General features: G+C 36.2%; 1 protein-coding gene across 1 annotated transcript in view; it reads right to left on the bottom strand.

Moving 5' to 3' along the window:
* Positions 1-6,940: 6,940 nt before the first annotated feature.
* Positions 6,941-23,698, bottom strand: part of HECTD2 (HECT domain E3 ubiquitin protein ligase 2) — a 40,272-nt gene continuing 23,514 nt past the window's right edge. The window contains exons 12-21 of the mRNA XM_064514033.1: positions 23,025-23,132; positions 21,010-21,142; positions 17,232-17,320; positions 15,581-15,739; positions 15,048-15,122; positions 14,460-14,547; positions 14,085-14,191; positions 12,437-12,552; positions 11,640-11,783; positions 6,941-9,559 (exon numbers count right to left, since the gene is read on the bottom strand). Coding sequence (XP_064370103.1) covers positions 9,439-9,559; positions 11,640-11,783; positions 12,437-12,552; positions 14,085-14,191; positions 14,460-14,547; positions 15,048-15,122; positions 15,581-15,739; positions 17,232-17,320; positions 21,010-21,142; positions 23,025-23,132 — 1,140 coding nt within the window. The 3' untranslated portion in view covers positions 6,941-9,438. The remainder of the gene's footprint in view (positions 9,560-11,639; positions 11,784-12,436; positions 12,553-14,084; positions 14,192-14,459; positions 14,548-15,047; positions 15,123-15,580; positions 15,740-17,231; positions 17,321-21,009; positions 21,143-23,024; positions 23,133-23,698) is intronic.

Below are 23,698 nucleotides of genomic sequence, written 5' to 3'. Positions count from 1 at the left end.
TTGTTTCTCTTGCTGCAAAAATCAGACACATTTGCTAAAAAACCAAGCCTGGGTGAAATAAGCATTTAAGCTAGATGCTGTACCTAACACTAAAGGCATGTATTGGTTACAAAGTAGAACACTGACCTAGAGTTACCTCGTTTTGCAATTGCCTTCAGCCAAAGCGATCCTGTGCTCTGCTTGTGGTTAGTCTGAGTCTGAGAAACCCACACAAAAAAAAGTCAAAGCACAAAAATAAACAAACTTTTTTGATTATAGCTGAGTTGAAAATGTGTGGTTCAGTTCTCCGTGGTTCTCTCTTCACAGGCCATCTATGCTAAAAAGCATTTGAGGGAGATGGGAAAGACAGCTGCTTAGATTTACTAGATATAATAAGCATTTCAAGTTTGATAACATCACTACCCATTTTGGTTCCTGTGTGACTATTCAGGGACAGAGATACATTTCAGAATAAGTGTATGATAGTGGTTTCCATTTTAATTTTTTTTTTAATTACACTAATGTTAATGTTTAACCTGAACACATATGAATCTATAGATTGACATTTGATTTCAGTGCACTACATTGATGAAAAGGGCAAGAGGGCTAGAAAACATTTTGTGTCACCTAATTGTGATCAGGATGCAGAATCTCTTTCCCCAGCAGTGGAAAATTTGTAGTTTCCCTGTCAATAAACAGGGGAACAGTTAATACTCACCAATAAATACTTCCCCAAATGCCTTGAACATGCAAGGAGCAAAATACTGACTATTATTAAAAGCATAACATGGTTATTGAAAAAGAAGGTATAACTCATCATACAGTTAAATTTTTCAGAGTCTTTATTAAACGGAAATACAAGTATTTCCCTTTAAAATCTCCGTTGGTTCCTGTTCCAAAGGATTTATTTGTTCTGTCCAGCACCTATCGTAATATGGTAACATGAGACTTCTTTATTCAGATTATTTGAACAAGTAATCAATAATTGTAAAATGAAGCTCTAACCTAAGCAATTCTTTCCTGCATTCTTTTTGCTATCACCACTTTTACACTTGACAAGCTGTGGCAAAATTCTTTGCTAACAATTAGCAACTAACAAAAGCTCCAAGATAGTCTTTGCTGCAGAAGTGTCACCTTTTAATCTGCTATAATTAAGACACAAGAACTATCAACACCACATATTTCCAAAACTGACTTTGATTAAAAAGCTTAAAAAGAGTTGGCAGCCACCTGGCTGATAACTTGGTAGTAGGATCTGCTCCTTCCAAAATACAAGAGTCCCCTGCTTCAAGTTTTTCACCTTTATCTCTGGTGTGAAAACACACAGAGGTGCAAGTTGACTTGAAGTCATTACAGAGATACCTAGATGTAAGTAATTAAAGATGGCTATTCGCAAAAGTTTAGCGCATCAGGATCTTGCATTTATGACATTCTTAGGATAACTACACGTGCAGTACTAAAGAACATGAATAAATGAAGCTAAAAAAGGCAGATAAACAGAGACTTTTTTCCAAAATTATCTCTAAAAGAAATGACTGGCTAATATAAAGACATTTGATCCACTAATCTCATCAGTTCAGTAATAAATCTACATTGCAAATTCCTTTGTTCCTCTCTACTTACTGATTTCTAGCAAAACTGGTTAGGACAAGGACAGGAAATCAAATACAGAATACAGAGGCAATATATTCAGCGAGATTCAGCTAGTGTCTGGCTTTCCTGGACTGGCTGACAGTAACAAGCAGTAGCAATTCCAAAGTGAAAAACTGAGAAGAGCTTAAAGAGCTTAAGTGAAGGACTGCAGCCTCTCAGCACAGGCAGGCAACTTGCTACACCGCTGACATAATGCTGCTAAATGAAGTATCCTACATACTCCCACCTGGCAGCCTTTGAAATCCCAGAGATGGCTCTATCACAGCAGCATCCTGTGACATGCTAGCCGAGCAAACACCAAGATCTCCCAGTATTATTTAAATTAGGCTTGGTTACAAATTGGTCCATATAGACAGACTTGAGACAGATATTGCTAACTCTTTGACTGTCTAAATATTGTCAAATAGGTTGGGATTTCATATGGTCCATATGGGATTTTGTATGATTGTATATGGAGCTTGATTACTTTTAGCTAATCATGAGAACAAGGAAGAAGAAATCCAAATACCGACTGCTCTGAACCTCAGGGCTACCCTGCATGTACTTTTCTCCTAGACAGGTCTTCTACAATTGGGGATAACCACATCCTCTGTCTGGCTCCTCAGAAACCTCTGAAACAAGAGATAAAGCTTTTTTCAGTTGTTGTTTGTTTGTTTTTAAGATGTGGAGAAAGGGATGGCTTGGCTCAGTGCAGTGGCTGCCCGAGGTGGTTACTGTGAGTGGATGGGGCCAGCGGTGTGGAGCCGGGGAGAAACAAGTCTTTAACAGAGAAGCTAGCTGCCATGTGGTGACTTACCCGGGAGACATAAGGGCTGAGGAGGAGAAGAGGGAAGGTCAAACAAAAATAAGACAGAGAAGGAAAATATCAGTTGAATATTAAACCTACTCCTGTTTCATCACTCATTTTGGTTACACGCCAATGAATGCAACAGTTCAAACAAAAACTGGGGAATGAAGAACAGAATGCAGCTACTAGCGTAATTGAACTGATGTTGCCTCGACAGCTTTGATTATAGGATGATGCTTAACTTTTGGAAGCAAATATAGGAAAATAAAAGTGGGTCTTTAAAATAATTTCACAGAGATATTAGCCCTGGTGCTGTAAGTTCCTGGCCAGCACCCTAGCCTGTTGAAGAAACTAAGTTTACTTTTTGAAAGGAAGAATTCGTAGGTGCTGAATATTTCAGTGCAAGAACCAACGCTTTAGAAACCTGAAAGCATGTGAAACCCATCACCAGTAAAAACTAGGTAAGCATGGGCTATGAGGTGATCGATCAATAAATAAATAAATAAATAAAAAAGCAAACAACCCCTAAGTGGTTCAGATATAGGTTAGTCATAATGCCCCAGGAGATTTCAACCCCTATCTGGCAGCCAACCAAGCCAAGTGAGAAATTAACTTGGAACCCTTGTCCCAGATTTACAGTAATTCTCCAATAGCCCAGGCTACTGGAAAGTGGATTTTGTTCCCGAATGCACAATTCGAGATAATACCATTTAGTGCTCTTAGGTTCTGAAACCTAAAACAAAACCACACAAACCAAAATGCAAACAGGTTGTTTATATGCAACAGGAACAAATGAAATATATTGCTTTAAAAGCTTCAGTTTGCGTGAATGGCAAGTGTTTTCAAAGCTAAAGGTTGATCTGCTTTTGGGAAAGCTTTTATTTTTCCGTAAAAGTTGTCACAAAAGTTACAGTTCCAAACAAAAAGTGATGCAGAACATGCTACTGATTTCAGTACAGTTAAACAATATTGTAAGCACTGTACAGATATGCTCATGGGAGAATATTATGGTTTACTCATATTTCAGCTATTTTATCTAACACTGTGATTGAATTAAAGAAAACCAGTCATTTTAGTTCTTAAACTCTAAGGGTGTAATCAAACAGTAAAACTCACTAAATTAAACCTCATCATTTAAGAAAGGAATAAACTTAGATTTCTATGTCTAAAAAGCAGTTCTGTAGAACTATGTATGCAAGCAGAATTGCTCTTTCACAACCTTTCCTCTGCTTCCAAGATTGCCTCCCCTTTTCTTCTGCATTGTTCAATCGACCTTTTTTTTTTATTTTATTTTTACTATGTTGCCTTTACATTTAGTCTTTTTACTTTTAAGGAAAAGTGCTATAATACTCGTTTTTGCTTTCAGTTAGTATTTCTCTTACCTGCACCCTGCCAATCTAATGGATGGGTGAAGTCATCAACTAGAAAACAAAACAAACCTAAACAAACAAAAAAATTCCAACCAAACTCCTGTTCTTACTTTTTACTTTATTTTGGCTTTATTTTAAAACAGACTTCTCTTCCCAGCCACCTTCCTCTATATTTTCAACAGAAAAAGCAAACAAAAATTATTTGCAGTTCTCTCAGAGCCAGTAGATGGCTACAAAGAAATGATGAGCCTTAAGATCTATGAAATAACTTTTCTAGGGAAAAAACAGCAGCACTAAAGGAAATATTAATCTGTCTCAACTTTAACGTGCTAAATAGAACACTGAAAACTGGTAAAGCAAAAAGGCAAAATACACTCTTATTTTTATGGTGGCTTGATATATATTTCACTTAAAGAGATTGCTCATTTAAAATTAAAAGCTAATTGGCTTGTCTCAGCTGTTTTTATTTCCTCTTGTGAGGATCTTAGAGGAACATGGGATTTTGTGCTTTTTCTTATGTATTAAAGCCATCCCCATTTTATGGGCGTTCCATTTAACTACCATGATGGATTACTTTTTCTGTTAATGAAGTGAAATGCTTAACAATGAATAAGATGCTTTTGGTATCACAGAATGTGTCTTGTCAAGTAATTTTAAAATCAGAGCTGGATACTCCTTCATTTTGATATGCAGACGGGCTTGGGAAAAGATCCATCTATTGGAAATTAGGTGAGATGATAAAAATCAAGTGCCTTCTTTGCTCAGTGTGACTGCTGTTACTGGTGTATTTACCCATCCTGCCAGGTCAACTATTAAGCCCCCTCCCCTCCCCAAACAGCATGAATGCTGCCACCACACTCTTTGAGAATAAGGTGTGTAAGGTTACCTAAAACAACTAAGAGACGGACAAAGACAAAACCAAAGCTAAGATTTACATCTGAGTTTAGGCCACACTGCCTTCAAAGTAACTGTGCTTTGGCTAATCTATATCCAGCTCTTAATTTTCCAGGGGACAGAACACTCACGGGTCCTGCTCTCCACAGTAAAACCACTGACATCAAATGAAAAGAAAAATTAGTGAATGTTCTGGACTACTTGGCTAGAGCAAAGAGACTAAAATGTACGTTAGGCAAACTCATTGACAAGAATGATATGAATAACACAGTTACACACACTACAAATATCCTGTCATAAATATTGATGCAATCAAAAAATAGCAAATGAAGCATTTCTGTGGTAGGACATAAAAGTGGTAAAAGACGCTACAGTATCACTAATGTATACATCCTATTTGAGATGTGTTAATATTTCTCAAACATACAGGTATTACTGAACATTAGTATTGTGAAAGCCTGGATCTGGACCAGGTTAGATGCTTCCCACCTTGCATGATCTTCTCTTCCTTTCCCAAAGCTGAACAAACATCTGCTCTCTTTATCTCAGAGACGCTCTCCCCATCTTCCTTGACCTCAGAGTTCTCTCCTAAGCATAATTTGCAGAATGATTTACTTTGGAATCAAGTATCCCTTCCACAGCTATGAATACATTAACTCCAGAAAATATCAGACTATAATAACCATTGCCACAACTACTTTCTTTTGTTATATTTTACACAGAGCCATTGGGGTTTAAAGACTCAAATAAAATTTTAAATGAATAAAAGCTCATTAATTTAACAACAAAAGCCACGTGACTATGGATTAAGCAGCTGTGGCAGTCAGTCCAAGCCATCCCATTCTCTTAGACCCTATAAATCTTTAAAAGTGCAAGGAACTTCAACAACATACACAACAGCACAGATCCTGAAGAAGAAAACATCCAGGTAGAACAGAAAATTACTTGACTGAAACAAAGAAGAAATTAGCTTACATGAACCAGGTACTCCAACAAGAAAAATAAATGCTCTTAAAGTCTGCCTGTCAGTACTACTGACATGAAAGCAGATTTTAAAGGATCTTTGAGGTGTTTTTTCTTTTTTTTTTTTTTTTTCCCCTCCTTCCCCCTCCTCCAGTTAAGGATTCTGCTAGGATTTCCAGCTAAGGATTAATATCACATCTGTGAAAGACACAGCATTTGCTTTTGGAGCAAGTCAACCAGGACCACCAATTACAACCACAGAGAAAGAATCTCACCACCTCTTGACCAAAACCAAAAGAGAAATATTGCATTTCACTTTTAAGCCCCAGCAATAGCCATCTGATAGCTGATCTGAATGAGACAAGACAAGCTAGGTTTTCTAAGCTCTTTCTAAACATCAGTCTTCAGGCTGTTGACTGTTTAGAGCAAACAGCAGCAAACAGTTCCCTCTTTTGGCAGCTTTGGAAAGGTCTCCGATCTATGCCAAACCACACTAGAGAAACCTTCAGGGAAAGGGAAGGGATTTTCAAAACCCAGCACTAGACAGAAGCAACTGCTTCTTCCCTCCTGCCTCCACATGCACTTAGTGGGCTGGGGAGGGGGGGAAAAACAAACAAACAAGCAAATCTGTATTTGCTGCTTTTGTGAATCTGAAAAGACTTGTGATATTTCTTTTGTAAGATAACTTTTTAGAAATTATTTGTATTTATAGTACCTCCTGTAAGTAAAGAGGCAAATGTGACATTTAATTAAGTCGTTTTGATCCTCATCTTTGCTGCCATCTGTAGGTAATATGAGTGGGACGAAGGAGACAAGAAGGTTTAAATATGGTCAGAGATCCATCCTCTCATCGGGACCTGTGACCACAGAAAAGCCTGATGTTCTTGCTCCATATCCCTCTCGATTTAAATGTTAAAATTAGTTGGAAAAAGAAAGCATACAACAGCTTCACTCCGTCTCTCACTGTACCTCAGAGTACTCTTGCACTTGAGGGATCAAACAAACATAGAAAACGAAGTTCAGGACCCACACTATTTTACAGCATTGTTACACCATGGTAAGCACTGGCATACTAACTTTGACTATAGATACGGAATATACTTCTGGGGGTACCTCTGGTAGTTGAAACTCAGTTTCTTATTCAGTGAGCCACTCCAAGACTTAGCAAAACTGTTACCACACAGAAAAATTTTCAAAAGAAAAATAAGGCAAAAGCAGAGAGGCAGGTCAGATTGTTCAAGTCCATTATGATCAATTTTGGAAATCTGAAATTAAATAAGGACAAATTGAAATGTTTGATTTAACAACTGCACAATTTTAATACATAAAAATAGATACTAAGTAATGAACAAATTTATACAAACCAGATTTCTTTTGTACGGTACAAAACAATGAGGAGATTAAAAAAAGATTTGCTGAATTACAGGGCAAGACAAAAGAACAACAAAAAGTCATTGAAGGAAAGTTTTACATGATCAGAGGCTTATTTCATAAATAAGTGCAATGCTTTCATTTAACAAATACAAAATTTACTATTTAATTTATTAACATCAGGAAATATATAAAATGTCATTACATGACAGTATCTTATTTAAAAACTGATGCGAATACAATAGCTTTTTTAGAATTCTGAGGTAATATTACACAGTAAATCAAAAAAGCTTTAATAAATAAAACAAAACCCAAGACAGTGCAATTCAGTGAAAATAAGAAGATAAAGCTTTTATTTTAACAATAATAGATAAATAGTTATTAAAATTGGGCTTAAGCCATAAAAAAATATTTTGGCTAATGTGCCTTGTTTTCAGATAAACTGTATAGCCATTTATACATGAGCCAGCATTCCACAAATCCAGTTCTACAGAGGGGGAAAGGAAGGTGTTTGTTTCCCAATTTCTTACCTACATTCTCTGCTGAATGTAGGTAATTCTCTCTGAACCTAACACTCCTGCTGTTAGGTTCAAGCAATTCTAAATTTCTGTCTAGTTCATTCAGTGCAATGGTGAAAGTTTCATTTCTTTCTTAACACTGAATTCCTGTAAATTGAAATCTATTTTAAAATCTCCATTTTCGAAGAAATGCTATAGAGTGCACAATTTTGAAGTGATGCTTTTAACACAGACAGTGCTACCTTAGCTTCGTTCCAAGCTGAAGTCAACAAATTTTAATATTTGTTTCAATAAGCGCACAATTAATACAGTGCCAGATATTTTAAGGTATCCCACTATTTGTCTCTGCTTTAATAAATTAATAAAATCACTGCTGCCTGCTCTAGAAAAGAGAATAAAATGAAATTCACACTTAGCTATTGAGGAAAACCCACAATGGCTTTGACACTACAAATCAGACGAATGAATTTGTTCATCATGTGAAAAATCTGTTGGTTGTATCCAAATAAAGAAAGGGAAAACAAGAATAATAAAATATTTTGCTATTATTGCAAATAAATAATTGAATACAGATACTCAAAAATATCTAAGCATCAACTCCCAGTAGAAGTCAACTGGGAAAGCTGACAAGTTAGATGCCTAAACATCTTGGGAGATCTAGGCCTCATTCAGCTGAAATAAAAGTTTATTGAACACACAGTAGATTTCATAAGGAAAAATACTATACTGCATACTAATAAATTCTGTTCAATTAATAAAATGCAGACTTGTAATTCCATCTGTATTTTAGAACCATTTTTTTTCCCCAGCTCCTAGTTTACTAATTCAGAAGAGGCACACTAAGAATTTTTTTTTTCCACTTTGTGCAGGAAAAACCACAAAATATTGTCTTTAGGTGCTGACCTTCAAGTTAATGAAGGCTTCAACGTTCTTCTGAAATGTTATTGAAAGCCTTAAGCTATGACAAAAGTGAATACAATAAAGTTGCTGATAAGATGATAGCATGATACACTATTTATCATTTTTTCTTATGTTGTAGATTTCATTCTTTTCCTGAAATATTTAAATATATGAGGAATTTGTTTTAAATATCTACTTTTGTTTACTCTATGAAACTACAGTAAATCTGGTTATTTTGTTGTCAGTTTCAAAGGAGGAACATACAAGTTGATTAATACCTGTAGTCTGACCTTGAATCCACTTAACCTGAAAATTACCAGCTAACCTTCGTGTACAGTCAATCCTGTTGATCTGTAAAAGCTGAATATAGAACATTTAAAACCTCTTATTCATAAAAAATAAACTTTCAGCAGTAAATGGCACTATCAAAAACCCTATTTGTTCACTGGCAGTTATTTACATGCTTCTTAGACAGCCTTTTTAATTGAGAAAGAAAACCAGAATATTAAAACTGCATACATTTTATAAAGATTAAAATTCCTACTTGCCTTTGTGAAAATATGGCTACATGCTGTATGTTACATTCTTTTCTACTGTTTGTGTTAATTGACGACATTCTACCACTGGGATTAGTTAATCAAGAAATATTCTGTATATTATTTCCCAGTGGGGGACACACAATGTAAAGTAATTATGATTAAAGTGCTATTAGGAATAACCAGAAACGAGCTATAACTTAGAACTTGCCTTAGTCAGTACTTTTTTTTTTTCTTTAATCAAATAGACCATCTTTTTGTATGAAGAAAACTACTTTCTGTAACAAAGCAAGCAGTAAATGTATTGCCGTACAGCAAAAAACATACATTTCATATTTAATTTAAAAAATGTTTCTAAGTTGGGTAAGACTTGCACAGTATCAAGAGACATAACAATGAAAAGCTTAAAGGCACAATTAGAAGAGAGTGAGTGCTACATAAAAATGCTGTCCTTGAAGTACTTCCCCTCATTCTAGACCAAACCCCTCTGCATTTGAGATTCCAATAATCAACTTTTGCTTCAGTTCTTTCTTGTTCTTGTAAGGAGGGAGACAGAGCTGGTTGAAGCAGGTATGGGCCACAGGTAACCTTAAAAAAAAAAAAAAAAAAAAAAAAAAAAGAATAAAACCTCTCATTTAATAATAATACAATAGAAGCAGGACACTGCCATTTACCTATACATTTCCAGTTCAACATTACTTAAAAAAGAAATCCTATAAAAGGAATAGTTATCCTAGTGTTACTGTTCAAGTTGTGTTGTAAATATAACCATCACCACTGCTGGTCACATGCACCTCAAGCACTCAGGCTGGTTTGTTTGCCTGCAGCCCCCCTCCACTCCCTTTCTTTTTGGTTAAGTTGGAAACATCCCTTACAGGTTTTGCAAACTCCAAGTAGCCACACAACTTCAAAAATCAGTTCTTCTCTAAATACTAAATTTGGAATATGCAGAATCCACAACGTGAAGAATGAAGTGGGTCATGGAGTAGGTATGGGCGCAGCTAGATGGACCACAGTTACTGTAAGGATAAAGAAGGCTGAAAGTTCAGCCTGGTAAAATACATCCTTACAGACATGTATGTCAGTGCAAAGCACTGAGGAGCTGATTGAAGCCGGGGGGCGGGGGGGGACGGGACCCAACAAAAAAACGCAAACAGTTCACAAATTTTGGTCCTAGTCATACCACTATTCGAACTTGTGAGATTCTTCTGAAAGCTGAGCTTGAACGTATTTGCAGATGTCTCTTCAGATTGCCTGGCTGAATCACTGCAAACACTGCTCATCACTAAGACAGATTAGTTTGATGAGAACTATTCTTCAGTAACAGAAATATTTTTGTCATCAGTACTTGATGTCACCAATGTCTGGCCTCACAGCCACAGGCAGGCAGAAACTATGGGATCTTCCTGCCCTTTACACCCTCAAGTGACAAGCAGGAGAGCACTGAGGGGATTATGTTCTCTGATCCTTCCGTGTGAGCAATGCAACGCCACCGTGCCCACGTCCATCACCGCACTGGCAGTCTGACTGCAAAGACTATCTTGTAAAACACATACTCACACAACACTAAAGGACATACCATTTCAAAACACGTTTTTCCAGTTTCAAGAAAAACAGCAATTAACAAAAGTGAAGTTAAAGAAATTCAAAGGTGACTGAATTTTTTTTTTTTAAACCAGATCCTTACGTTCATTTAACATATTACTGCAATCAGTTATCAGCTAATTGAATAAAGCTTTAGTAAGGATATAAACAAGGATATAAAATTAAAAAACAGAAACCGAGCTGGCATACACATAGTTCAGGTCACCACAGAAAACCAACAAAATTGTGACTTTTTAGAAACATAATAAAAACATTTAAAAGGAACTATGTTAAAAGCTTGAGAAAGGAGGGTAAGCCAGCAATTTCTGCTGAGGAAGCTTCAGAACCAGTAAGCTTTCGTAGACAGCTTTCCAAATTACTTAAACTTCTTCCTCCATTCTTGAGGGGGAAAATACTAGCTGGAAAGTATGAGGAATTTTTTCACTTCACTTCAATACAAAATAAAACACTACCAGAAATTTAAGTACTTGGCATGGACTTCAATTTAACTTTCACAATGACGTTACAGGCTGCTTTGCGCCTAGTACATAGGAGCAACCTCTGCATTAGCAATCCACGCACCCACCAGAGACCGTAAAGAAATGCTACATCCTTACCAGCCACACACATTAAAATCCTTATTTAGCCCGTCAACAAATAACGTAAATGTTTTTCTGCAGCTGCAGGGGGGGCTATTCATAATGACAAGCAGACTCGATGAATTCAGAAAAATCCATGGTGATTCATAGAATATTTTAATTAGCTCAGCTGTCATGCTAGGAACACTAAAGCTAACAGTTTCTTTATACTGAAGACATGTAAGGAAAATCTTCATAAATAAGTAATTCCTGGACTCAAATGTAAACACTGCCTGGAGAATTGATTTTGTATTAGATAATCATCTGCTAAATTTAGGTAATCAATAAAGGGGTTTAATAACATCCTGAAGACAAGCTAGAAGGGACCGTACAGTTTCTCCCTTATAAAATTAGTCCGTTGTTCTTTATAAAGACATTCAAGAGCAACAAGAACTCTCAGGAAATAATTTAAGAACGAAAATAAAAAAATCCAGAAAGTTATTTACCAATTAGTGGATGTTTCACTCTTTGAAATCTTGAAATTCAAATCAGCCATCCCTCCCACAGGTACTCTATCGCTTCCTGTAGCAAAATGTAGCAGCTTCTTTTGAAGGTCAAGAGAAAATCCAAGTACTACATCCCAAAAGTATCTATATTCAAGACAGAGGAAGAAGAAAATGGTGCAAGATGAAATATTCTAACAAAGCGGGAGGATATAATACAACCGCAAATATTATATGATGAATCGTCACTAGCTACAAATGTAATTAATCTAGTAAGTAGGACATCAGTACTATCCTAATACATAAAGGTTTGAAAAGATTCCTGGGGATTTGACACATACAACGTTGAATGAATTTTGCAATGATGTATAGTCAAATGATGCCCCAAACAACTTGTCTATAAAAAATACATGTTGTCCTACTATTATAAATAGCCTGAATATCAAGTAGCATTGGAAGAGAAAAAGCATTTTTAGAAGACTGGATAATAAAAATAGAGACTCAGATTTCACCATGCAGGATTTGAAACTACTGTTCTTTTTGACTACTTCCAATTCAAACTGGTTATATCCTTCTAAAGATATCCAGCAACACATTATATTATTAAGGCTCTAGGTGTTCCTACTTGCAGATAAATTAAATCTCTTTGTCTTATTTGGAAACACGTTTTTAAAGCTTCAATCATTTATGATTCATTCTCAGACTATATTTAAAGAAGAAATTATTCCCAACAGTCTACCATTCTATGCTGTTCTAAAATTCACTATTTAGAATGGGAGAAAAGAAAAAATAAAGCATACCGTATAGTAAGATCAGTTTTCTGGTAGCCCTCATATTGGGTACTTCGCTGTAAAGCGGACATATCCAGTTCAGGACTACCACAAACAAGAATTTCAACCTCTTCTGGACGAAGTAGCTGTCGGAAATTAATTGTAAAATATTTAATTTTTGTTAAAGATGAGAAACCATGCTACAAGATTCAGATTAAAAATTATTTAGGACATTTTGTTGGCACTATAGAGAAATTAACAATATTCAAATATAAATTTATAACTTTGTTCTGACACATTGTTTCACAGAAATTTCTCAATATTTTGATGAGTATCTTACTCTTATATATAGTAAAAAGCAAAGTTCTGGAAAACATCATATTTTAGCATATTTCTTTTGTTCCTCATTTCTTTTCCATTGTTACATTTATTACACTGACTTTCTTTTCTTTCAGTTAGATTACAAATGGGTCAGGAAGAAAGTTAGGTTTATACATCTGGAGTTCACAAAGAGGGTCTTCTCTCTCTTTTTTTAATACAATTTCTATTTTATTTCCACTCAAAGTGGAGCAGTGGAGAGATGAGGAGCAGTGGCAACCAGAACCTGACTATTTGTTGTACACACTACTGTGCAATGCTAATACATAAGACAATAAACCATGTTAAATGACTGCTAAACTTACACTAGTAAAACCTACTACTTAATCATTTACTACAACATTGTTAAGCTGCATGAGAGTACTTCATGGCATTTCAATGGATTTTCAGTCTCCTTCCTGAAACTTCCTTGCAGTTGCTCTCATTTCACTTTGCTGCAAGTGTCATATTTGGCTAATTTCACAGGAATGCAGAAATTCTCATGCAAATTATAATTGCCTCTTCCTTCTCTTCTTACTGCACAAGGAACAATGTAAAATATGAAAGACATTCCAACAGCCAAATAGGACTGAATACACAAGAATCTTTAATATCAGTCTCACTGAATATTCTTCCGGCAGAACGTAACATGCATTTCTGGAGCTTTACTGCTTGTGCTGTAGGCACTACAAAGAGTCCTTTTAAATGTTCACATGAGAGCTTGTGTACTGTCCGTGAATACATGCTGTTAAACACAAAATAATTTGTGGACCCTTATTTATCTGTTTCTAATGAATCACTACACATAACAGTTCATTGCCTGCTTAATTCCTTTTCTTCTTCTTGGACTCTTGTAGACCTGCTCCCAGTGCATTATACACAACCTACAAACATGGAATTTTACTCTTATTCTTAAAAGTAGTAATGCATAACTTGGCTGTGGTCTATTGTGTTACTCTGGATCTCCCCTGCTCTATTTCGCAAGCACACTACTTTTTTCTTTTTAATAATTAAAAGTGCCCTCAACCTATGACTTTTACTACTTCATGATCTCCCTCTTCTCCTTGTAAAATTACTGATAGGCCTGACAGTGAAAAGGGCAGGATAAAAAGAGGTCTGAACCTGTGACTCCTCAGAATCAAAACAAACATCCCTATGTAGTTATAGTTAGATATTTACTCAACTACATTAGTCAATCAAGATTCTTTATGAACTCTAGAAACAACCACTGGTGTTACTGAGAGTAACTTACATCATTTAGATTAGTCATTTTCACATATCTGAAACAGAAGTGAAAAATTATGCTTTACTTTATTCTTACCAGTAGAGCATACGAAGCGCAGACACTATGAAATCCGTAATAAAAAGCTGCAAATTGTTTGTAGATTGATTTATTGAGAAGAAAATCAACATAAAGCTGCACATATTCTGAAAAAGAAAAACATTTTATTTTTTGTTACATCGTAAGAGTTTTAGACAATCATTTGTTGTGCTATCTCAAATTGCATTGAATTAATAAAAATGAATGCATTTTACTTTAGATACTACTAAGGCACTATTAAAGTTGGTAGGTATACCAAAAAGAATTTTAAGAATTTCAATTTCACATTTTGTTAAACAAAATGTAGACTTATAAAGGGAAAAACTGATAAATCTCAATCTGTCAAGTATGTGTAGTTAATATGCACTGAAGTACCTTTTCTGTTCTGATTTGTAACTGGAATTTTATCTCCATTTGCCTTTAGGTTGTAAGATTTTATAACACCAAATTCTTCCTGAAAAACCTGGGGAAAGAGAGGATTTAAGCTGAGTATAGAGAACACATTCATATACTCACAGATTACAAAGCTTGTATTTACTACTGTAAGTATTTAATCTGTCTCTCTTTAGAGCATGCTGCAATTGTGAGGATTCTTTTTTTAAATTAAATATTTCAGTTTTCAACAATTCCACAGACGAAGTCACTGACTGCAAGGTGATAGTGTCAGAGGAGGCAAAAAGCTAGAAATGCACCAGCAGCAGGATGCGGGACCCTGGCAATCAATACTTAGATTGACTTGAACTGCCACAGAGCCACAGCTCAAAGCCCTGCAAGATGGAGCAGGCCGTTGCATGCCCTAAGTGCCAAGGACTCGACTGATTCTCGTAAAGCGAGCTTTCATCCTCGTCCAGCGACGCTCCAAGCAATCAGCAAGCACACTTTGTGGGCCACTCCATTGCAGAAACACTGGTTACAAATTACTGAAATAGTTTGAGAATCACTTATAATTGTGTATGTAATGACCTGAAAGGTTGAGTAGAAGTCCTCTTCAACATTGCCTTCATAGGCTAGAAGTTCAGTTAGTCCATGGGCCAATTCCTACAATAACAGTAAAAATCTTTTAGTAAGCTTACAAAACCAAAGGATGTGCTTTACAAGGACATATCAGAATCATTACTCTATACAAACAGTATCTTGGAAAAAAATGCATATTCAAAATGTTCATACATACAGAAAAACACAGTGCCTAAATAGTATATTTAGAAGTGTGTGGGTTTTTCTGATTTCAATATAAGCTGTTAAATTTTCCCTTTCACTATGGAAAATCTGTCCAGAACATTCATACTGGACTTTGGTATTCTAACTTCAATTAAAGCAGATCTTACAAAATTCTACTACACTAGAGAATGTGGAGAATTTCTATTTTCAGCGGAAGAAGGGAGACTGTTTGTCAGTCAGTGCAAAAAAAGGGCTGTTCCGAAGCTATCAAGCTATTCAAGCATTAAATAAAACATTTTAAATCAGTAATTTAGCCTCTAAAAAGGCTTAATACTTACTGGCATAATCTGAACCAGGTCTTCTAATGCAACATCACAGATGCCTACCAGTGTGTTATGATCACAGGGAACAACGGGAGGGCTCAACAATTTCTTGTAACAGCAAGGAGGAAAACGAATATCCAAGGTGATGCTATTATATACAGCAAGTCCCATAAGCTAAACATGTCAAAGGTTAAGGGGAGAAAAACCCACATCCTTACTGTAGTTAATATTTTAATTAACTTGGAAAAAACATTAGGATTTTTACTGAGCATACTCTAATACATGCTAAATAAACTGACAGAACAGAAATTTAAGTTTTTTGGACAGAAATTATTTAAATTTTTTGGACTGACATTATTTTAAACACAATTTTATATTTCAATTGAGTAATAATTAAAGCAGTCAAGTGATGCACATTGACAGAGCATTTGAAGTCCTTCATCATATTTGATAGAAGTATTTCCTGAAGCAATCATTTCAAAGTATTGTTATGATAAAAAAAATTAAGAATAACTGTAGATACAGATTTTTATTCCATAAATTCTAGGGAGTGCTCAATATAGTAATTTTTATTTTGAATAAAACTAAGAGTAAAGACAAACCTGTGCTGCCACTACAGCTCATCAGCTAGTCCATTTAAGAATATCTGATGAAGTGTCATAGTCACAGAGTTTGGGGAAATGGATAGGGATGGGAGAGAACAAGCTACCATTCTAGCTAAAGAGATACTTGCATGTACAAGAAACTGATTCCTCTTCAGACTTGTATTTATTACTGCCAGATTTGCTATTACAGCCTACTGTTTTAGCTTCATATCGAGGGCAACTTACACTTGAGAAATATCCCGCATTTTGTCATAAAACTTAAACATGTAAAACAAACCCCAAACCAGCATAATTTTCAATTAATTAGTTCCAATTAAAGTAGATGAATCATCCAATTTAGTCCCCTTTGCCCCATACTCATGTTAATTAACGACTTAAGTATATCTCTTGATAAATGAGACAATGCCTTCCACATCCTTTACATTGTCTAAATAAGGTATATCAAAGCATTAAATAATGAGTTACCTGAACTAAGAGTTTGTAGCACAAATTTGAAATTATACCAAAAATTAGCATAATACTCTTATGACTCAGCTTCCCATTAGTAAAACAGGGACACTGTCATCTCATTATCATTAATAATATGTCTGAAGACTTCATACATGAGCACAACAGAAAACCTAGGAAGTAAACCTATGCTCAAGAGAGCATTTGGCTTCCACTCAGTTAACCTCCCTGCCCCAACACATACTAATCAATGGGGATTTAAATTAAATAATAAAATATTAATGCACACAGGGTCATTTATGCTTACTGAATGAGACTGAAAAACATAACTATGTAAAAAATGACCATGTATACATAAAAAGTTGCACATGCAATCTTAATTTTAGTATTTTCTGACTGCAAAATGTACCACGCACCCATATACAAACATTTTTTTTTCCTATTTTTAGTTCTCTTGCTTGAATGACATTCTTTTTACATACTGAAAATGGAACATACTTGTACATACAATATCAGAATTAGCCGGAAGCAGATCTTCACACCGCACTGAACCCATATAATAGCTCATTAAACGCCTGTCCATACAGCACCTTCTAGCAAAGATAAAAGGATACAGCGCCGACCAGTCGGAATTCAGAGTAGTTGTCACACTTAAAGCTGCTGAACCAGTGACAGTGGGAATCCTTGTGATACGTGAACATACCTGTAAGCACAAGAAAGTTGTTCTTTACAAAGCTTTATCTTCAATAAAAGGTCATACTAAAACTCTTTTCCTCAGATATACCCTTAACAAGTACGCCTATAAGCACACATCTCCATGCTTGTTTTCAACCCTGTATCCTCCCTTCCATGGGGGAAGCAGAGGAGAACCTCGCAGCAAGGATCACCAAGTGCGGCTCCAAAGTGGGATCAATTGTATCAGCCCTGATGGGCATTTGTGTAAAGTGAATGAAGTGTAATGTGTTCTTCAATACCTCTAGTAACAGATGCTCTTCACCGCCTCTGTGCAGTCTATTTCAGTGCTTCGTAATCTGTACAGTCAGCAATGTAACCGTCTAACCCAAAACTTCCGTGCTGTAATGTAAGCCCATTTCCTCCTGCCTTCCAATATCAACAGCAGATCACAATCTTTAAAAATGCTGGCATGAATCCCATGATGCAAATACCATAAGCTTTGTCATCTTAGAATAGAAAGCTGTAAAAAGTCCATCTTATACACGCACTAGCAGGAAAGGAGTATTCTTCATATTTACGTGGCCAAAAATTCAATTAGAGAAGTTATAAAACAAACAAAACCCCCCAAACAACCACAAAAATCCTAGAACAAAAAAATCCGGATCATCCATTGGCCTAAATTAGAAGCTAAAGCCTACTAAAATCAGGACTGTAAAATGGCATGACTACTATTTGCATCAGATACAGATCATTGTTTTAAAGAGCAACAGAAAGGAAAAACCTCCGTAAGAAAGCCACGTAACAGCTTTAAGCAGCCTAGGCAAAACATATTCTGAGAAGCAAGAAAAGTAATTCAAACTCTAGTTCAGCAAGCACCAAGAGTGAAATTAACTTCAATTCCTAACTAAACTGGATAAAAACTGATGACTGGTTTTAATTTGTTGGGACTGAACAGGCCTACACTTTAATACTGTTTCCGCAGCCCGTGTGTAAACCAAAGCACTAAATAGTCCTAAGGATATCTAGCATGCAGTACCTCATTTCCTTTTGTAAATGAGGTTGGGGGAAAAAAAAAATACAGATTTATATGAAAATCAAACTCCTTAGTCAAAACAAACAAAAACACCCACCCACCACTGTCTCAGTCCTTTAGTCCTTATGAGAAACTATGGGTAAAAATCTGGCTTCAGAATTTTTATTTTTCCCTACTCTCCTGTGCGATCTCACTTTATCTTTCAAACTGGAGTTACAACAGCGAGCTCATCACAAAAGGCTCAGGCAGGGCTGTCACCAGAAGCAGGAGGACAGCTATGTGTCAGGAAGCGCCAGGTCCACGCACCAAACAACGACAGCGATGCTGGAGCAAAACAGGTCTCAAGCTCCATCAATTAATGAACCACATCAAGACAAAAAAACATCGTAACATTTCCGCATCGGAGGGCAGGCACCTGAGTTAAGTCAGAGTTCTTTAATTAAATTGTGGTTAAATCCACAAGAACAGCTGAGCTCAAAAGGGTAATAACAGCAAGGTCTTCTGTCCTTCCAAGCTTCTCTGACAGACATTACTTGCAACTTAAGCATTAAAGACAGCAGATTATACAGTCCCTTTCTAAGGGACAAGAACAACTCTGAACTCCTCCCTCACTTGGCTGATAATCATATCAATGAAAGAATGTACACTTTAAAGCGAGAAAGCCTGCCAAAGCTGGTGAAAAAAAACTAGAATGTTTCCAAACTCGTCAGTTATCAAGCTCTGCTGACAACACATTTTTATTAACAGAACTGTCAAGCTTACAGAACAATTTCTCTAGGATAAATTGTTTCCTATTAAGTTTGTTATCACTAAATGTTATTTCTCCACACAGGCCCCTTTTTACTAGAAAAAGGCTCTAGGCAAAAAATGATCTCAGCAGGTATGAGGTATGTCTGGCTTAAAACTCTGTGAATCTTTAAAAGAAGTCCTATAAACAACTGAGTATCACGTATTCGGGGGGCACGAACACCTCCAGACAGACAGACAAGCTCCTGCACTCTATCAAGGACTATCAGATGTCAGGCTGAATGACAATTAGTTAATCAGTGTTTCTAATCTACACCAATCTGTGCACATTCTAACCCAGAAACATATTAGTAACGTATTTATACATAACAGAAGAAAGCTGACTCATTTGAAAAAGTTCAAAATGGGGGAAAAAAACCCTCCAGATCCATCTACAGAAGTAGCAGACTGAACTGCTTGGTTATGAATGGCCATTCAGATCTAATATCCTATTCACTCAAAAGTCTTCTTGTTTTTCCCCCTGAAAATACTATCATTATCAGCTCACAGGCCTGGCAACAGCAGAGGCAGCCTACTCCATGCAGTGTCACATCTGCCTTTCCCTGCTCCTGTTTCAAGTGCCTTGTTCTTCTGAGAGCATCTCAGACCAGCTCACTTTAAGAATACTGGCTCCATGCACACACCTCAACAGAAGATACAATGACAAATAATCAAGTGAGAACTAAACTCAAAAATATTGTGGTAGAGCTTGCAGACACTAAACTATCAGGGCAAATTCAAACGACTGATACATGGGTGGCCACCAGAATCAGCAGTTTGCCACGACCATGCACGACAACATCACCCAACTGCAACTACTTCTGAAAAACAGGGAGACCCTCTAACGCAACAATATGAGGACATCTGAGAGCAGTGTAAAAGTAGAAAATGCAGCATGAGAAAGAAGAGTCAAGAACAGTGGGTGAGAACAACAAATACATTTGGCCTTATCAGCACTTGGTTATTTACTAAACTACCTACTTCAAAGGCTATTATGTGTGTCTATTTTGGAATAAGAATACCATTTTCTGATTTCAATCAAACAACATATTAAGCTAAATGGGAAGACTCTTATTTTGATTCCAAATACTGGAATATTCTCCATACATATACTTGTATTTATCCTAGAAAGTTTCTAAGGGCAAACACCAGCGTTTGAATGTCTGGAGCAACTTTGCTTATTCTTCTTAGCTCGTTAGCAAGTCTAGCAATTCACTAATATTCATAAGAGCTACTCAGGAAAGAAACTGAAAGGACCTGCTCGAAGGCCCAGTTCCATCTGAGCTGTAACAGATTTAAACCATCTCTGTCCCATTCCATAAAATAATTAATGACCTTCTCCTAACTGCCTAGAGGCAAAATCAAGGTCCTGTCTCTGGATAGAGCTGGAAACACTGTAACAAAACAGACGTATCAATGGACTTTTTAAAGTCCACTGCTAGGCTTGAATCCTCCCGCTTTGTACTCAATGTACTCACTGGCCTAGGGATCCTAACAAAACATGAACATTGAGCCTCTGGTTTGTGAAATGAGATTTAGCTGAAGTCTTAAAAAGCTTAATCCTACTTTTTATTCTAATTCGATTGATGAGAGATTTGTTCACCATCTAATTTTGTCATACCACTGAAAAGTCTCAGTTTCTCAGGGATACTTGAACTTCCTTGTCAAAATCCAAAATATTCTGAGCTCTTCAATACATCTTACTCTCTTCCACTATCTTCTAGGCCTAAAGTTCTTCCCAGCTATACTGATGACATGCCCTCTTTTGTTTTCACAATATCAATTAATAACTGACCTGCCTGATATTGGACTAATGAAAATTCCTATCCATCACCATTTTGATAATTTAAAATTAACAATTTTTGAACTTGTACTTAAGGACAATTATGAGGACTCACCATAGTCTGGATGAAAAATTTGCCGAATTAGAAGAAGAAACCACTCTTTCGTCAGGCCACCCATATCAAGACCAGCTTCTCCTACAAATGTGACTTTCAACTTCTTTTTCAGATCCGCCCTCTTCCTTGCCAACTATTACAAAATAAGGAGATTAAAAAAAAAGCAGACTTAACATTATCACAACTTCTAGACATACAGAACACATTTCCTCATCTCTACAGCTCTTACTAGAAGGCTCTAAAGTAGTAATTAGCATTCTCTCCTACTAATAGGTCACAACTGCATTAAAAAAAAAAAAAAAGATTCACTTGGGGAAGCAGGTCTCATGACCATGCGACATCATCAACCAACTTGCACAGAATATCTCTTCCTAGACTGGAGAACAAGTTTGGTGGTTTGCAAAGCAGCCTCTTAAAGAGCTACTAGAAACACTGGAAACGCTGTAATTGAGTCTGTCTGGAATACTCTGGACCTATCCTCTTTGATCTATGCAAGTGCCAGTCTGCCATGAAGAAATGCTGGCTTTTTTTTTTAATCCTTGCTTGGGAGATGTTTAGCAAATAAGGTGGTAACTAAAACTGTCAACATTTGGACAGTTCTATTCAGCATAGGATATCTGCCAGCAAATACCAACTGTTTTGCAGAGCTGGTTTTTAGACTATAGTAACACCTCTTTTCATTACTTTGTCCTAAAAGACTATGTGCAGCATTTCATCCACGTATGCAAGAGGCCTGCAAAGAATTAGATTACAGCCTTTCACAATTAGCATTGACCATCCAGATAATGTCCCTGTCCAATTTTCCTCTAAAACAATAATTACTAGCCAACTCCAGAAAAAGCTTTTAAACCAATTAGGATGATGCATGTACTAAAACAATTATAGGTTTTAGCTGCTCAAGTAAATCCCAGTTGTGTAAGTTTTATACATATAGGTATCTGCATTATTTGATTTTTTTAAAAAAAAAACTAGTTGAAGTGATTTTTCTTTGCAAATTAAATTGCTAATTTAAAAAAAAATAAAACATCCCCCTTCCCCACTTCCATTCCCCACTCTTTTAAGAACATGGAAATTTTACAGTACATTTTTACTCATCCCTGAGATGGGCAGAAGAAAATACCAGAAATAAATAGGAGAAGGTTTTGGCTTTTGGAACTCTTGTAGTTGTTCATAGTTATGCCAGCATGATAAATAAAAACCTACAATGCCTCAGATAAAGCAGTTCATAGTTCTTCTAATCTTAGGAGATGAGACTAAAATAGACTGGCTTTAATCTAGCAAAAAAGTTTGCTCATGTTCATAAAACATAAGTTTAATCAGAACTGATCCAACAGTCTTGATTTGTTTTCACCTTTTTACCATTTGAAACAATTTTTCAATACCATCAGGCTGTTTTTTGTGTTGAGAAAGATTAGAGAATTAGATTTCATTATTTAATGTTAATTTAAAAAGCTTCTGTGGACACATCTATCTCTTTTCCAAAAAAGGAAAAATTATATTCAGGAACATGAGAAATTAGTTAAGATAAAGATACAAAGTTAAGAAAGCTTAAAATAAATATTATAGGATAGAGAAGTTAATGGAGGAAAAAAAATAAAAGTATTCCAAGAATTAGATTAGAACAAATGCACCTAGTGGTTGGACTAGCCACTTACTATTGGTGCTTCTATCATGGAAGAAGGTACCATATGATTTGATAATTATGCACGGTATTCTTAAGGGAAAAATTAAAAACAAGCACACCAGCAGACTCTGTAGCATGCAAATATACATGCTCATTGCAGGCTTAGCTACGGAGGAGTACAAGGACAGAAAACAAAGTTTAGAACATCCAGCTCAATCTATTCTGCATCACTGCTGTCGTGACAGAGTAATGCAGTTATTACTTTTATTTAACATTATGCAGTTATATTTCCTAGCTCTTTGCACAGAAAGATTTAAATGACTTATCATACTGAAATCAAAGTGCAATAGCTACTTTGCAGTAACACACCATTTAATTACAATTGTGATACCTCATCAAGTGAATCACTAACAAGGTGCGTTCTCCTCACTTTCACATTTAGGAACAACATATTCATGTCAGGTTTCTGTCTGCGAGAGACTTTGTCCACAAGGCTTTGCTATTTGAATAGAAAAGAAACATCATACATACATCTTCATTTTAAAAAGTGTCACACTGGCTAAATGTAGGAAATCCTTAGTATCTTGCATTAAAGACATTACAAGCACTGAAGCAGCTGCCATACTAGGGTATTGTTCTTCACCTCCTGCAATCTCTTTTCTACTGCAGATAGCATTTACACCATATTCTAACAAACTTATCAGGAAGTCTAAACCAGAAGGTGGCAACTGTACTGCAGTCTTAAATTCCTCAAAGAGTTAAATATATATATCCACAAGACTCGAGAGACAGGCTTGCATTTTATTTATCTATGCACAAGACGGGTCCAGTGGGACAGTAATTGGTATGTGGTGCTCCCATACCAAGCACTGGGAAACCAGCAGCACCTACCATCTGAAGGAAGTCACCGAAAAGGAGGGAGACAAAGCCTCTTTCAAAAGGAAACTAACTGCCCAGAAGCACACCTCTTCTGTGACTTGTGAACATACAGTTGCATCTTGGTCTTCAGTGACAACACATCTTTATGAATAAAACAGGAAGTGGACCACAGTTCTCAGGGAAATT

This window comes from Dromaius novaehollandiae, chromosome 6, assembly GCF_036370855.1.
Source record: "Dromaius novaehollandiae isolate bDroNov1 chromosome 6, bDroNov1.hap1, whole genome shotgun sequence".
Lineage (NCBI taxonomy): Eukaryota > Metazoa > Chordata > Aves > Casuariiformes > Dromaiidae > Dromaius > Dromaius novaehollandiae.
Note: the sequence above shows the minus strand (reverse complement) of the source record. Positions and strands in the feature narration are given on the sequence as shown.